Below are 17,029 nucleotides of genomic sequence, written 5' to 3'. Positions count from 1 at the left end.
TATTTGAACCTGAGAAAAATATAGTTATATGGATGATTATTTCACAAAGTGTTCCCAAGAAAATTGCCCTCTCGGAAGCCAATCTCCCACAAGAAAATGCTTAAAAAAGGAATGTGGCAGAGTGCTGTGTGATTACACTTGGTCAGGTGCATTTGATGGTAGCATCAAGTCAAGGATGCTGAATCAGAGAGACCGCATTACTACAAAGGTAGTAGTAAAACCTAGCCAACTTTCTTTCACTGAATATTTCCATTGAGACTTTCTTTGTTGCTTCTAGTGCCACACCCAGAAACAGGATCATCTGACACAGCTGAGCTATAGCACAAAAACATGAAGAAAACAACCTGAAAATAATGGCTAGGTCACTAGTAATGAAAGTATGAGAATTCAGTTCAAACTCCATAAGTCTGACTGAAGAAATTTCACTATTACTACACACCAGTAGTTCTCAATTTTGCCTGCTTATTGGAATTTCTTGAGAGTTTTTAAAAGATCACTAGGCCAAGACTATACCTAAGACCAATTAAGTAAGAACTCTAGGGGCTGGGGCTTGGCATTAGTATTTTAAAATCTTTCTGGGTGATTCTAATGAGCAGGAGATGTTGGGAATCTGCATGATGAACTGTTACTTTTACTAGTGCACCCCTAGCTCCTGGGAGGCCCCTCAATTTAAGAGCTATTTCTAGAACACCAAGAATGACACTAATTAAGAGCTCAGGAGTTTACCAGTATAGAAGGAAGATAACATATATATTATGTTTGTCAGCTAAATAACAATACAAGGCTGTACCAAATTGGTTGATATGGAGAGAAACCACCACTTTGGTCTTTGTGTTTGCGTATATATGCAGTTTTCAGGTGGGTAAATGGATAGAGAAGACTCATGGCTTTAATCAGATCCGCATTGGGGTCAGTTTTGCAGAAAAGGCTAGAAATCACAGCTGAGGGTTCAGGAGAGTAGAAATAAAGAAGTGTTGGCATGGTCAGAAACAGCATCATGAAGAAAATGGGACACACATGGCACTGAAGGGGCTCAACATGACAATCTGAGAGGAAGGAAGGAAGGGGTCTTTCCAGGTCCAGGGGAGAGAAGGAATGGAGTTATGGAGGTAGGAACGTGCCTACTAGCATAAGGGTGGTGTGAGAGGAGTTAAGCCTTGGGCTTTATGGGAGAATTTTTTTTTAAATTTTTTTTTATTTATTTATTTGAGAGAGAATGAGTGAGAGAGAGCATGAGAGAGAAGATCAGAGGGAGAAGCAGACTCCCCAAAGAGCTGGGAGCCCGATGCGGGACTCGATCCTGGAAGTCCGGGATCATGACCTGAGCCGAAGGCAGCCGCTCAACCAACTGAGCCACCCAGGCGCCCTGGGAGAATTTTTTATTAAACATTAGAGATAATCTTTTTTTCTCCCTTCCAGGTCTCATATGATTAATAGATTTCTTCTATAAGACTACAATGGAAAGCCCAAGTATTCTGAGTACTCAGTTCATCATCAGTCCAAAGCGACTTCTACAAATTCCTTTATTAACATTCAGTAACAATCAGATGTTACCCCTGCTGGCTCCTCAGAGTCTGTGATGATGAGGTCTCTGTGGGAACTGGTTCTGTGTCCAAGGAAAATTGAAGACATTCCCCTCAATGTCTTATCTCTGATCTCAGGAGGGACAGTCAAAGAGAGGTTCATCCACAAGGCAGGCTGTGTTAACTGGAACTTCTCTCCCTCAAAGTAATCCAATGTGACTGGCAGTGAGAACATACAGTTCCACTCTCCCTCCCTCATTTGAGCTTCTGGCAAAGAAGCAAGCATGCAAAATTTCCTTGACATAGGGCAAGATAAAAGACTAAAAAGCATCTTGTACATTTATTCTCTTTCTCTTGCTATAATATACATCATAACTTGGAAGTAGGATTGCCTAGGCCATCTTCTCCTAATAAAAGGTAATCAGTGTCCTATGGTTAATGGTAAAGGAAATGCTGTCACATGGCAAAGGACTAAGAACCTCTTACCCCTTTGGTCTGCTGAAGCATAGTTATCTAAATGTCCCTTGGAATGAGAACTACAACTTTGGGGGCACTAATGATGTGCCAGGCTCTGAGCTAAATGCATTGCATATACTAGGTTATCCAGTCTTCATGAGTAATTCTTTGAGAAAGGAATAATAATTATTATTCCTAATTATGCACGAAGGAATTCTAGCCTAGAAATGTGAGTAACTTGCCTAAGGTCATACATCTAGTAAATGGTGGAGCCAGACACAAACTCAGATCTCCTGATTCTCGCCCACTATGGGATACCCTCACAGTAAGATTCAAACCCAGGTGTGAAGCATGAGACTGGTATGTTGAGAACAGGACATCACCTGATAGCAATGGATCGCAGAGCTGTAGTCAGAGATGAACACACTGACTTGGCACTTCTTTCTAAAGAAATGACCTCTCAGTTAGTTTGGAGGTAGCTGTTCTAACAGTTGTACTCATTGAATGGGAGCTCTATTCATAAATTATGGCACTTTCATTTGGTAGAAAAGTATGTGGCTACTAAAGATTGAGATACCACCATATATGGATAAGAAAGGGTGTCTAAAATATATTGCCAAGTAATTTGAGTGACATATAAAATGGCCTGTGCAGCATGCTACTTTTTGATTAAAAAAAGAAAATATATATGCATGAATTTGTTAGGCTATATGAGAATATCATTGGGATACACACGAGACTGGAAATAATAGATGCGTCTATTAGAAGTGAACTGTGTGGGTAGGGATGAGATAGGAGGGAAACAGAATTGTCACTGGAGGTGCTGTTTTGCCTTTTGAATACTATGCCATGTCATATTATTATCCGCTCAGACCAATACACCGTATGCATGATGATAAAGATGAAGCTTTTGATGGCACGATATTTGAAATAAGCTTGCAAAAATGAGTTTTGGAAATCTTAGTAAAATTAGGCATTTTGTGAGGCAAAACAATAAGGTAGTTTCATGTATTGGTCCTGAAGGGAGATGGGCCATTGAAGGAATATATTGCTCAGCATATGTATGTACACTTTTTTATTTGTTTATGTTTGAATTTAAATGGTTTTTCTTTGGGAATGTTTTGACTGGATAAATTGATAAGTTGAATAGAATGGATCCCAGTGAATATTGGAGATAGGAAATGTATGCAAAGCCCAAAATGTTGTTACAAAGTATTCTCCTTACTTCTCCTCCCGCAACTCACGTATAAAATTTAGACCATCAGGGGCACCTGGGTGGCTCAGTGGATTAAAGTCTCTGCCTTCAGCTCGGGTCATGATCTCAGGGTCCTGGGATCGAGCCCCACATCAGGCTCTCTGCTCAGCGGAGAGCCTGCTTCCTCCTCTCTCTCTCTCTACCTGCCTCTTTGCCTACTTGTGATCTGTCAAATAAATAAATAAAATCTTAAAAAAAAAAAAAAAAATTTAGACCATCAATTGAGGTGTCTGGGTGGCTCAGTCTGTTAAACATTTGTCTCTTGATTTGGGTTCAGGTCATGATCTCAGGGTCTTGGGGTCAAGCCTAGTATCAGTCTCTGTGTTCAGCAGGGAGCCTGCTTGGGATTCTCTCCTTCTTTCCCTGCCCATCCCCCTGCTTGCTCTCACTCTTTCTCTCTAAAATACATAAATCTTTAAAAAAAATTTAGAACATCAGAAACTTGATGACAGTACATAAGAAAGTTGGAATAGATTCCATGTATCTTGGTGTCACCCAATAATTTCTTTCCTCTTTCACTTACAATGAACATTTTGCATTTTTTAACTTAATATAGTGCTTGCTTTTTGAAACTTCTGTCCTTTCCAAAAACATATATAAATCCCAGAAGAATATATTTTCCCCTCGTATACATACAAGGCACTTAAATGAATTTTGTGAAAACACAATACTGAATTTAAGAAGAAGAAAAAAAGTAAGAATTCATTTCTTACTCCTAAAGCTATTTTTCTCTGCTAGATTGAACAATTTTCTGAATGTTTCTACTGGTCTTTCTTATATTGTTTGCCTGATGGCAAAGATTGAATTCTGAGAGGCAAAGTGATGTTTAAAATAAGCCAACAAGATTGAATTTTAGAAACTAGGAAGAAGGATCAAGCATTTTCGGCGGCACACCAGATTCAGAGTTATGCATAACAATTTTTTATCATATAAAAAGAAAGGCGTAAACATGCCCCAAATGCATCATTTTTTCTACTCTTCAAAGTAGCCTTTATGTTTCTTAGTTTTTTTCATCTTTTGAAAAGATTTAGACATTCCTAGTCATATCAAACTTTCTTAAATTAAGACAGTTTTCTGATGCTTTTTGTATACTTAGAAAAATCTGTAGGTGTTTTCTGAAACTTAACTCTTCAATTTTTCCATCTTGTAAACCCCCTTATTCATGAAGCCATTATACATGATGCAAAACAGAATTCTTTATCTAGACATTTTATTAAGTAATACATAAGGAGATGGGGGAGTATTAATGTTTAATACTTGATTGACATTATTTGGATACCCTTTAAAATGTAGAATCATAAACTATTTTAAGTTAAAATCGGGCTTTTCTAAAATTCAATTATTTTAAGAGATTAAACAATAGAGACCTAACTTATTCATGACAGAACCAGACCAGATTCCAGTTTTTATTCCACATTGTGCTGATGTTTCCCATATAACACATGTTTCTTAAAAATAAATTCTGGGGGCCCCTGGGTGTCTCAGTCGGTTAAGCGGCCGATTCTTGGTTTCCTCTCAGGTCATGGTCTCAGGGTCCTGGGACCAAGTCCCACATCGGGCTCCACACTCAGTGAGGAGTCTACCTGAGGATTCCTTCTCCCTCTGCCCCTCTTCTTGCTCCTATGCTCTCTCTCTCTCTCAAATAAACAAATAAATCTTTAAAAAAAAAAAAGAAAAAAAATTCTGAAAACTAAAACAGGCGTTAAAAATAGTCACACAATAGCAGCTCTCTGTATTGGCACTTCTCAAAGTGTCGTCCACAGACTGACAGTGGCTACAAATTGTTGCTTGTCCACCTGAGATAAGGAGAAAACCTGACAGTATCTAGAAAGTTTGATAGCAGCTCGATATTTGCTACAATATCCAAGTGCATGAACTAGTCATTCATTTTTATGGTTTTTTATATAACTATCACTCTGGCAGAAAATGGAAATTTAAAAATCTCACCCTTCCCCACAGAGAGTTTGAGAAACACTACTCTGGAGAATGTTTGTGAGGCTCCTGAGGGAGTTCCAGGTGGAGAAGGAGCTGGATAAGAAACAACGCTGAGGTGAAAGGAGGAAGGGAAGGGCTTACCACCACTCAGGAGCAGACGCAGCTGAGCCAGCAAAAGTCCCAAATTTTAACGTCCCTTGTGAGGGGAAGATTAATTTTCTCCTTGGTAGAAAAGAGGTGCTGTCATTAGTTATGAATTCTCAGTCTTTTTTTCTGCCACACGTGACAGAAACTAAAGTCAAAGCAGATTAAGAAAGAGGAAGAGGGAGAAAGAGAGAATTCGTTGATTCCATGACTAGGGAGTGGAGACTCTTGGTGTAAAGCTTACCCAGAAATTTTAGGGACTTGGGGTCATTATTCTTATGTATTCATTCATGCTGTCCCATGCCTTCTCCTACCCCTCTCTCCAGTTGTTTCTCTGTCAGGATTGCCCCAGTCCGTTCTACAACAGATAAGATTCTGCCACGTGGAGAGTAGAGTGAGTGGCTTGAGGTAGTGTGAGGCTCTATCATATTATCTTAGTCCCTCTGGAGGTAAGAGGGAGCTCTTCTCTTAAGAGACCATATGGAAGATCCCAAAGCAGTGCTATAAACGGCCCCACTTACACTTTGGGGCCATTCATCACAGCCAAGGGGAGAGAAGAGTATTTTCATGCACATGCACGTGGCCTAGTGGATTGGGTTGAGGTAGGGGGGAATTGGGATACTACGATCAACAGCTCCGTCAGAAACATATAGCTGAGGACAGGTTCCCCAGAGATAGGGGATGATGGTACAGAAGAATGGAAGGGATGAGCAGAACAAGCAAGAGATGTCTACCGCATTAGAAAAACGAATTTTTTCAGTGTCAGAACTAATTGGTCTGAGACATAGCAGGACGGGGAAGGAATAACAAGAGAGAAAAAGAAAAGGGAAGAACTCCCCAGCAGATTCTGGGAGCTCTGATGGGGGCAGCAGGGGAGGGGGCCTGACATTAAGCAACAGAGAGGGAGCAGTGAGACAAAACAGAAAAGGGAACTGGAAGGGCAGGGAGTCAAGTCACATCTTCATTTCCCCTGAGGACATGCGCCGTGGTGGGACGGCTTTTTAGTTCTGGAAGATATGGACGTCAGTCAACCAGTTTGAGCTCAACGTCCCCTAACAGTTAAGAGTGTCATAAACCACAGCCGCTGCTTGTGGTTATGTCACGCTTCGGCAGTTATAAATCTCGGGCTGATGAAAACAGTGTCTGGTAAATTTGTAGTATGTTTCCCTGAGCCTCCGCTCCAGTATTTCCTTCCAGGGATACAACCGGAAGGACAGAGTGAAGTTTTTTCCCTACATGTGCTATACCTTGGCAAAAGAATGTCTGTAAAACATAGATCCATTATACTCTTCCCCGTGTGCAACTTTTATACCTGACCTCACACTCAAGATGGAATTGTTAACATTATTTGTGTACCGATAGCTGGTCAAAATCAGAGCCTTGGAGAAAACTTAACATCCTGTTTGAAGCTGCGAATGGTAGGTGCCGAAGCCCCCCATTCACAAATGCCTGAAGTTAATTAGGGGAAGGCTCAACTGCACGTGCCCCGAACAGGTTAGGGCGAGAGGGGCAGGGCTGGTGTCAGGGGACAGGAGGTGCTTGTGGCTCCTGAGGGTAGGCTCTTCGGTCAAAAGCAGATCAAGAGAAAGAAGCTGCGTGCCGGTTCCATTAGCTGTCGTCCTGGAACCATCACCTGGAAGCTTGAGAGAAATGCAAAATCTCGGGCCCCTCCTCCTAACAGAGAATCTCTGGGCCCAGGGCTCCAAAGCCTGTGTTTCCCGGGTGCACCACGTGATCCCTGTGCACACTCAGCTGTATCAATGCCGCCAGCCGGCCAACCGGAAGAGCCGCCAAGGTGGCCACGGAAGCCGGACTCATGTTTGAGGGAGAAGACAGGACTAGAGGTACAAGGAAGCCTTCGTGGCAGCCGCTGAGACACTGAAACTGCGTGGATAGTTTGTTCTGAGAGGAGGGAGGCAAAGGGATGGGAACATGACTCCGGAGAATTTTCACTCAAGTCAGCCTTCTCCACTAGGCGTTGTGTGTGTCTTACAAGAGAGCAAGGTCGAATATGCAATTTTTATTTGGAGTCTGACTTTTTGTATAAGCGGGTTCCGTCTGCTGCTAAATGGAACTTAGACTTCTGGAGGGCCAGAGAAGTAAGTAACAGAGGATATTATGTTGATAGGATTGTTGCATATATGCTATTAATATGGTGTGTGTAACTGTAATACATTTAAGGGACCCTTCACCGTGCAGCAGATACTGTTTGCTTTCTAAGAAATACTTTGGTTTAAGACCTTTACTTTTGGTAAAGGCTGCTTTCTGAAACCACCTTGGCAACTTTTTAAAGAAGAGCTTCTTGAGCCACATCTGAATTTTTTTTAAAGATTTTTTTTTTATTTATTTGACAGAGATCACAAGTAGGCAGAGGCAGGCAGAGAGAGAGAGAGAGAGAGAGAGAGAGAGAGGAGGAAGCAGGCTCCCTGCTGAGCAGAGAGCCTGATGTGGGGCTCGATCCCAGGACCCTGGGATCATGATCTGAGCCGAAGACAGAGGCTTTAACCCACTGAGCCACCCAGGCGCCCCCATCTTGAATTTTTAAAGCATAATCTCTAAGCGTTATGCCTGAAAATCTCCATTAAAAAAAATTCTCCAGGTGGTTCAGATGTTCAGCCAGATTTAGAAACCTCTAAAAAACTAGAAAACAGTCATGGGTATGAACCAATTAGATGTCTTTTTTTGTTTGTTTTAATTTTAGGCTTGGACAAAGAAATATGCTTCCCCCTCGTCAGGATTACACCTGTATTTCAGATTCCTTCTCCCTGCCTCTGCTTGGCCTCTCTCCACCTGTTACCACCTCTTTCTTCTCTGCCTATTGGTTCCAGCCTGGGGAGCATAACATTCTCTTTTCATTTGAACTCCTTTCACTCTATCTTCTTAGTTCTGCCTTATTTCTTGCTTTTGTGTCCCGTTTTTTCAAAGAATCAGGTTTATGTTCTGCCTGCATTTCCTAGGCCCCCATATTTCAGGAAGGACTGAAACTATTGCTCAAAAGTGGCCAAAGACATTAGATGTGAACTATACTGGTTCTTCTTCATTCCTTGTTTTGTCTTTCTTCAGTCTAGGGAGCTCTTACAACTCTCTTCTTGATTTCTGAGACCCCAGATTTTTTATCTCCTGCCCACCCTATTTAGGCTCCTTTTCAGTATGTGGTATATGGTATTTTTTTATGTGGTATATATTTTTATGTGGTATATGGTATTTTATGGTATATGGTATATCTTTCTCTGCCTTATTTATTTTGCATACTGTAATGCCTTCAAGGTCCATCTGTGTCTTTCCAAATGTCAGGATTCCCTTTTTCGTGTTTGAATAATAGTCATATGTATGTCTCACAACTTCCTTATCCATTCATTCATCTATAGGCACTTAGGTTGTTTCCATGTCTTGGCTATTGTAAATAATGCTGCAGTGCACGGATGTCTTCTTGAGTTAGTGTTTTTGTTTTCTTCATATAAATACCCAGAAGTGGGATTGCTAGTTTTCTGAGGTTCCTCCATACTGTTTCCCATAGTGCTCTGCCAGTTTGCATTCCCAGAAGAGCGCATGAACCTTCTCTCTTCTCTGTACCCTCACCAACACCTGTTATTTATTATCTTTTTGATGATAGCCATTCTGATAGGTGTGAGGGGATAGCTCAGTGTGGATTTGATTTCCATTTCCTTGATGACTAGTGATGTTGAGCACGTTGTCATGCACCTGTTGGCCATTTGTCTTCTGAAGAATGTCTATAAAAGTCTCTGGCATTTTTTCAATTAGGTTTTTTGGCTAGTGAGTTGTGTCAGTTTTTTATATATTTTTGTATTAACTGCTTATCAGATATGCAAATAACAAATATTTTCTCTCATTCCATAGCGTGTCTTTTCATTTTGTTAATGGTTTTTTGGTTTTGTTTTGTTTTGCTGTGAAAAAGCTTTTTAGTTTGATAAGTCCCACTTGTTTATTTTTGCTTTTGTTGCCTTTTAGTGTCAAATCCAAATAAAGTCAAGACCAGTGACCAGGAACTTTGTTTTTTTCAAGGACTTTTATCGTTGAAGCTCTTAAATTTAAGTCTTTAATTTCCATTTTAAATTTAAGCCTTAAATTTACGTCTCATCAGTTTGAGTTCATTTTTGTATGCAACATAAGGCGGGGGCCCGGTTTCATTCTTTGCATGTGGCTGTCCAGTTTTCTGCTCACCATTTAGTAAAGAGACTCTCTTTTCCCCATTGTGTATCCTTGGCACCTTTGACATAAATTGTGTATATTCATGGGTTTATTTCTGGACTCTTTAATCTGTTCTATTGGTACATGTTTTTATGCCAATAACACTATTTTATTATAGACTTGTAATATATATATAATTTGAGATCAGAGATCATGATTCCTCCAGCTTTGTTCTTCTCAAGATGGCTTTGGCTATTTGGGGTCTTTTGTGGTCATATACACATTTTAGAATTATTCTTCCTATTTCTAAAAAATGCCACTGGAATTTTGATAGGGATTGCCTTGAATCCGTAGATTGCTTTGGATAGTGTGGACACACTAATATTCTTTCAATTCATGAGCACAGACGATCTTGCTCTTATTTGTGTCTTCAGTTTCTTTCATCAGTGGGTTAAATATATTCACAGGTTCTTTTTTTTCCCATCACAAATTGAGATTCTCTACTGGGCTCTTAGAAGATGGTCATCTTTAGGATTCAGTTCAAAAAGTATTAATCAGGTCCCTGCCTTGTGTCTGTTCTTCTTTTTAATATTTGTTATACAGTAAGTAGGAATAAGTACCTGCCCTCATGTGACTTGAGAGTTCAGAAGAGGAAAAGCCAATGGGAGAGATCACTATCCTCTGCTTTGGCAGGTGTGATGACATGGTGCTTTAGACTGTAGAGTCCAAATGAAGGTTTGTCCATGGCTCCTCCCACAAACTACAAACACTATGTAGGTTGCTATTCTTATGGCTTTGAGTGCCCCCATGTGCTGATGACTCCAAATATTTATTATTGAGTCCAGGATTCCTATATCTAGTGGTTAAGAACATTCTTGAGTTAAATGCACCTGGGTTTGAATCTTGGTCCTGCCACTCATTAGATGTGTGACCTCAGATAAGTTACGGAACCTCCCTTAAGGCCTAGTCCCCTCCTTGTATAATGGGGAATCATGAAATCAGAGTTGCAGGAAGTGAGCTACCCCAGGTAAAGCTCTCAACATTGTACCTGCATATGCCAAGTACTCCAGATATGTTGCTGCTATTTAACTTTGAATTCTTCATTTAAAAAAATTCATTATTTTTATTTTTCCCCATATTTGACTCTTTAGGGTACCATAAGCTTTCATTTCGAATTCCCAAACTTTAGTTCATCTAATTTAATATTGTAACTGCCAACTTTTGAACCAGCTCTATAGTTCACTAAGTGCTCAAGGGCTAAGAAAATGACACAGAAATGAAAGGGTGGTGTTATTTTGCATGTATGACTTTGGAATCTACCACAGCACATGGTAAAGCATGTATTAGCTTCCTAGGACTGCTGTGACAAACCACAGACTGGGTATCCTTAAAAAACAGAAATCTTCTGGAGGCTAGTAGTCTAACAGCAAGCTGTTGGCACACCATGCTCTTTCAGAGTTTCCAGAATAGTCTGACCTTAATCGGTCCCAGTATTATCGAGGGTCAGATTATTGATTGTGGTATCTCCTATAAATTCCTCCTATATAGGACACCCAAATGCAGTGTGTTCTGATCACGGTAGACTCTGAGCCTGCACTTCAAGCCAGCTGCTTTCCAAATGCTGCCTCCTACAATACTCCAGAGCCCCCATCTCCCATATACTTAGGACCATTTCACCTGTAATTACAGATGAAATGGAATGGTTCTAGGAATGATTTTGGCCTTCAGCAGAAGGGATTTACAGAGGTCTTACCAGTGTTTACTCAATGTCCTGTCACACCATGTTGATAGCTTGGCCATACATATTGCTTTGATTCTAACAACTGAGTATTTGTCTTGATTATAAGAACCATCCTAAAAAGAAACGGTAATCATGTGAGGCAATGGATGCATTGGTTAACTTGATGATGGTAATCATTTTATACTGGAAAAAAATATTAATGTTTAAAAGGAGCAATCTCCATTTCTATCTTGGTTCTGGTTTTCTTGGCTCATTGCACAGTCTAAGCCCCTGTTTGATAACCTGTGTGGTATTGCCATTCCTCTACAAGCAGGGACCTGCATTCATGCTGCCTCTTGGGTCAGGGATCTGGTGACTAAAGTAACTTGCCCCTGCCTGTGGGAGCAGCTGAATAGAACCTGTTCCTGGAATCCCTTTGGCCACCATTCTGTCACTGTAGTCCTTTAGATGGAGGGCTCTCAGCTGAGAGAGCTCACCTCAGCTTAGTTTGTATCTAGAGCATCTGTTCCATCAGAAGGGACCTATACCATTCTAGAGGTATGGGCCTTATCCCACCTCCACCAGAGGGGCAGACACTTATATGACCAGACTCTTTATGACCAGTTACAGCTTTACTTCATGGAGTTAAAAACTATTCCAACATATCTGTAAGGTCAGAGCCTTTATCATTCTTCTGATCTCCCAATATTGCTTCTGTTGATTTTCATTAGTGTTGTTTTGTTTGGTGTGTCAGAACTAGCTGAATACATTTGCTCTGACGATGATGGAAAGACATTCTGCTCAAATGATTCTTAGTGAATTGGAAGATCATAATAATATTTTTTTTAAATGAACACTACAGTGGCTGAGCATATTTGTTTCTTAACTAGCCTGCTAGTCTGCCAATAAACCAATGTGGGCATTGCTACAGGGCTCCCATCAGGGAGTAATTAAGCGTGTTGCTCACTGAGTCACATTCTCCTTGCCTCAGATACTGTCTAGAAGTAAACATCTTTGTAAGCCAAAATTAACTCCTTCAGGTTATTAGGGAGCTTGTGGTGTGTTGCAATCTGTTTTGCCAACTGAAGAAAAAAACCTGTTTGCACTGGTAATATTCAGACTAATCGGTGATGAACTAGAAGACAGTAAAATGTGAAGTAGGACTTAGAATGTAAAGGTTTCTGCTTAGATCCACAGTGTATTAATTTTGAAGAAGAAACTAAAAATCTCGAATATAATCAGAAGCAAAGAGGTTGAGAATGGTGGTTTTTCAGTGTGAAAGTCCTAATCCTTTGCTCTTATTTATACAGCAGACACAGCTAAATCCATTGAAAAATACTTCAGAGATAACTAAGAATGTTCACATGAAGGTAAAATTGTTTAGAGGTGGACCCTGGAATTGAGGGCTGGCATATAAAAGGTTATATTAGAAAGATTCTGAATTCCAAAGTAGAAATCAGTCTGCACTCCCAAATCTATTTTCTTGACAGTAAACATACTTCTCAGGAGAGCTGTTTAGTTCTTCAGAACATACAGTGCCCAACAGTAGAAGAATCCAGTCAAAACAACTTCAGCTGCCCCTGAGACTTGTAAATGAATGGTGTTCAGTATATGTTGTGTCTGTGTTACACTGAGAGTGACTGAATGGTGTTTTCTTACAAAATTGAGAGGCAAGTCCAAACTGACAGATATATTGTAATTTATACCAAATAGATTCATAAGTTAAATAATGTGAAACTTACCTTTTATGCTTCACCTTTTCCCAATTTTCTATTTATAATCAGAGTTTGCTTTTCCCGTTATAAATGAAACCTTGTAATAAGAGAAACCAAAGATTTGGAAAACTGTAAAGAAGGCAAAAGCAAACCCACCCAAAGTCCTAGCATCCAGAAGCAGTGTGACCTGTTACTGGTATTGTTACTTAATTTTTTTGCCAAGTTCTTAACATATGCATTTTTTGATTCTATATATACAATTTATATCTGGGTTCACATTTTAACCTTTTAAACATAAGCTTTTTTCCGAGCAATTGACAAATCTTTAGATACATTTTAATGATTATATAATGATATGCAATTTGCTTAGTTATTCAGCTAATGAACACTTAGTTTGTTTCCATTTTCCTCCCCTCACAATTGTCAGTCAGGCGGCAGTGAATGTCTTTGTTCTTTACCCCTCCTTGGATTCTAGCTGAGAATGCGTTCTGGTAGTAACACCCCTCTGCTTCTGTTTCAGTAAAGATGTTTACAATGTGACTAGGATTTATTCTTTCCATTTTTTTTTTAATGGCATAGCTAAAAGATTATAGGTTTTCTTACTATAAACATGAAAAGAAGCAGAACAATATCACACACTCTCAGATATACTGTAGGCTTATCTATGGCTTAATATTCCTTTATAACCCTGTGTTACTACAGGGTGGAGCTATCTCAAAAGAAATCAGTCCTATAGAATTCACCCATGTAAGTCTACTATAAAAAGAACAAACAACACAGCACAGAAACAGCTAAATAAAGGAATGTTTGAGGGGATCACTTAAAGTACTTTAAGAACATAGCATTTTATTGAGGAACAAGTAGAACTAATGTCATGCAAATTACTCTGAACTATGTTTTATGATATATTCCATGTAATTCAGTAGTTTTATGATATATTCCATGTAATTCAGTTTCCATAATTGATTGACTATTTATTCCTTTTAAATTAAAAAAAATCTCATTACGAACCTGTGAACCATTCTGAGGAAAATACAAAAACAGATTGACCCTTAATGTCTTTTTCCAAGTCTGAAGTTCTATGGAAACACTGAGGTTAGGAAATGACATATAAGTATTAATGACCAAAATGCTTGAAATGATACTAAAAGTGTCTAAGTGGTCTAATTCTGAATCCAATAAGATTCCAAGCTTTGATGGTTTTACCTTAAAACCCTTCCCTTCTGTGTATTCTTTTTGCTCTCTCCCTGTCACTGCCTATCCGTCCTACACTTCTGATCAAGCTCCCATATTAGGCAATGCTTTTTGGCTAGAAATTTTAATATATAAAGACTTGGAAATCATATTCTATGTAGGCACCACTGTATTAATACTTACATACTGTAAAATTACACACAAAAAAAGTGTAAACTTAAATATAAATACAGATATTTAAGAACTGCTGGATTTAATAATGGCATCAAATCAATATTAATCCCTTCACTTGTACATAAGAGAACATATTTATTTGTAGAAACGACACCCTGAAGCCTTTAGGGGTAAAGAATATCATTATCTCCAATGTACAATCAAATGAGTTGAAGAAACATATACAGAGAAAGAATGTGATAAGCAAAATAAAATGCTGACAACTGGGGGAATGGTTGGGTGAAGGGCCCCTTTTTTTTTGGTAGGTTGGAATTATTTCAAAATAAAGTTTTAAAGGTGTGTGTGTGTCTGATGTCCACGTACTACTTCGTGCCCCCATTGGATGGCCTTGCACACCCTTTGGGTTGTATACTTCAATCTGGGATCAATTGGCCCAGACTATAGAAATAATGTCCAAACTGCTCTCTAGGCCTCTTTTCATCCTCTTTTGGTCTCACCTCAACCCATCTGTTAGTGACCTTCCTGAAGTATAAATCAGATGATGTCATTCGCTTTTAAAATCCTCTGTGACTCCAAGTTGACAAGAGAACATAGAAACTTTTTAGATGATCACATGAGGCTTTTCATTGTTTTGTTCCATTTCTTCATTGATGATCTGTGTTCCACCCGAAGGAACTACTCGTGTTCACAGTTTTTATTGCAAATAGTGTTTCTTCTAACTAGAATGTTCTTCCTTTGTCTGCCTTTTCTACTCCTACTCAAACCTTGAGATTCAGCCTCAAAATTTCATCCTCTATAGCCCCTGATAATCTTGCAATGAGCCACTTCCCCCATAGTAACTATTTGATCACATTCTAATTATTTACTGTAGAAGTCTACCTCTAAATCCAGCTGCTAGAGCCAAGTGATCAGCCATACTCCTCTCAGTATCTTTGCAGTCTCATTGATCTGTGGTGGTTAGAACAGTGTCCGGCACATAACAATGAATGCCTGTGGGGAAAAATGAATGAATGACTGAACAGAAACCCACACCGAAACTACTGCAGAAGGCTTTACATCTTCTGCCTGATGGCAAATGCTACTTTACAGAAAGACCTGCTTAAGTGAGGAGATATCCTTTATACAAGATCAAATATTCAGTGTCTGAGGATAAAATCCTGAATTTAAAATTAGTATAACTAGGGATGGAACTGGTTAAAAGACCCAGGGTTTGGAATGATCCCACGAGTAACCCTCCAGCCCAGCAGCCCTGCCTGCCACATAGAGGAGGACTGGATTATGACCTTCATTTACACTGGATTTTCACCAGCGGCAGCTGAATTAAAGCCCAAGATTTTCAGTTAAGTGATGTTTGCAGTTGACTTTAGTAAGTCTTTATCATCTTTCAGAGACTTTTATTCCAATTTCATTTAAACTTTTTATAATTAGGAGTGAATATTTGAATTTTATTAAATTCCCATCTGGTGTTAAGTAGGAATTTTCTCCAAGTTACAATGTATCTTAGATTGATGTATTGTCAATTCTGGACCATTCTTGAATTCCTATGCCATGCCTGCCATGGTCAAGACATTATTCTAATAGGAATGAATTATATCTGCTAATATTTCATCTGCTATGCTATATTTGTCTTCATAAGACTAAGAGGTAACTATTATTTACATGTAAATACAATTTACATGTAAATATAATGCAAAAAGACATGTGACTCTTTGTTATGTGTCCGAGATCATTCCAAAACGGCATGGAGTCAAACTTACCACGTAGGTTGAGTTTAGATATGGAAGTTCCAGCAGTTCTAACCAGTCAGGAATCCAGATAGCTAACATGTATTAAGGGCTTATTTTGTGCCAGTTACTCTTTTAACTGCTTTGTGTGTATTATTAACCCATTTACATCCTATTGCATTCCTATGAAACAGAACCTACTATCCCCTCTTGTTGTTGAGGAACTGAGCCCTAGGATGTAAGGAAGTCATGGTCACATGGGTGGTAAATGGTAGAGTCAAGATTTGAACTCAGGCATTCTGGCTCCAGAGTCTCTGTTCTTCCCAATTAGGCAGTATTTCCCAGCATGATACTGGGGGAAACACAAACCCCAGAAATTATTTGCTCAAAGGTAGAATCGGATGTAATCATTGTTTGTTTTTTTAAATATTTTATTTATTTATTTGATAGACAGAGATCACAAATAGGCAGAGAGGCAGGCAGAGAGAGAGGAGGAAGCAGGCTCACCATTGAGCAGAGAGCCCAGTGCGGGCCTTGATCCCAGGACCCTGGGATCATGACCTGAGCTGAAGGCAGAGACTTTAACCCTAGACTAAGCCACCCAGGCTCCCTGATGTAATCATTGTTAATAATTATTTAAGCAATGTAGAATTTATAAGAGAAATACCATAACTACATATCATCTATTAATATAGTTATATAGATTGGGGGAATGACTGTATTTAAGTATATTAAAACTTAAATATTACAAAGTAACAATTTTCTTTCTTTTCTTTTCAGCAATCTTGACACAGAAGAACTATGTGGTAAGTTGTGGTATTTTGTGGGGAGGAGTGGGCATCAAACTCACTACTTGCTTTAAGATGAAAAAGAATACCATCTTATTTAAATTTCTACATATCCTGAAATTAATGTCCTAGATTTGGATTAGAATATGGTAAAAGATAATTGAGATCTCAAGGGATTTATCTTCATCTATGAGTTTTTCTCAAGCGCGTATTTCACTGGAGAAAGAGTTGGGGCTCATTAATTTGTTCATG

General features: G+C 39.2%; 1 protein-coding gene across 1 annotated transcript in view; it reads left to right on the top strand.

Moving 5' to 3' along the window:
• NECAB1 (N-terminal EF-hand calcium binding protein 1) overlaps nucleotides 1-17,029 on the top strand; it is a 187,207-nt gene that overhangs the window by 59,152 nt on the left and 111,026 nt on the right. The window contains exon 4 of the mRNA XM_080802579.1: nucleotides 16,770-16,795. Within this exon, the coding sequence (XP_080658705.1) occupies nucleotides 16,770-16,795 (26 nt within the window). The remainder of the gene's footprint in view (nucleotides 1-16,769; nucleotides 16,796-17,029) is intronic.

Source organism: Martes martes (genome assembly GCF_963455335.1).
Source record: "Martes martes genome assembly, chromosome: 4".
In the NCBI taxonomy this organism is placed as follows: Eukaryota; Metazoa; Chordata; class Mammalia; order Carnivora; family Mustelidae; genus Martes; species Martes martes.
This window is presented reverse-complemented; position numbering and strand designations above follow the sequence as displayed.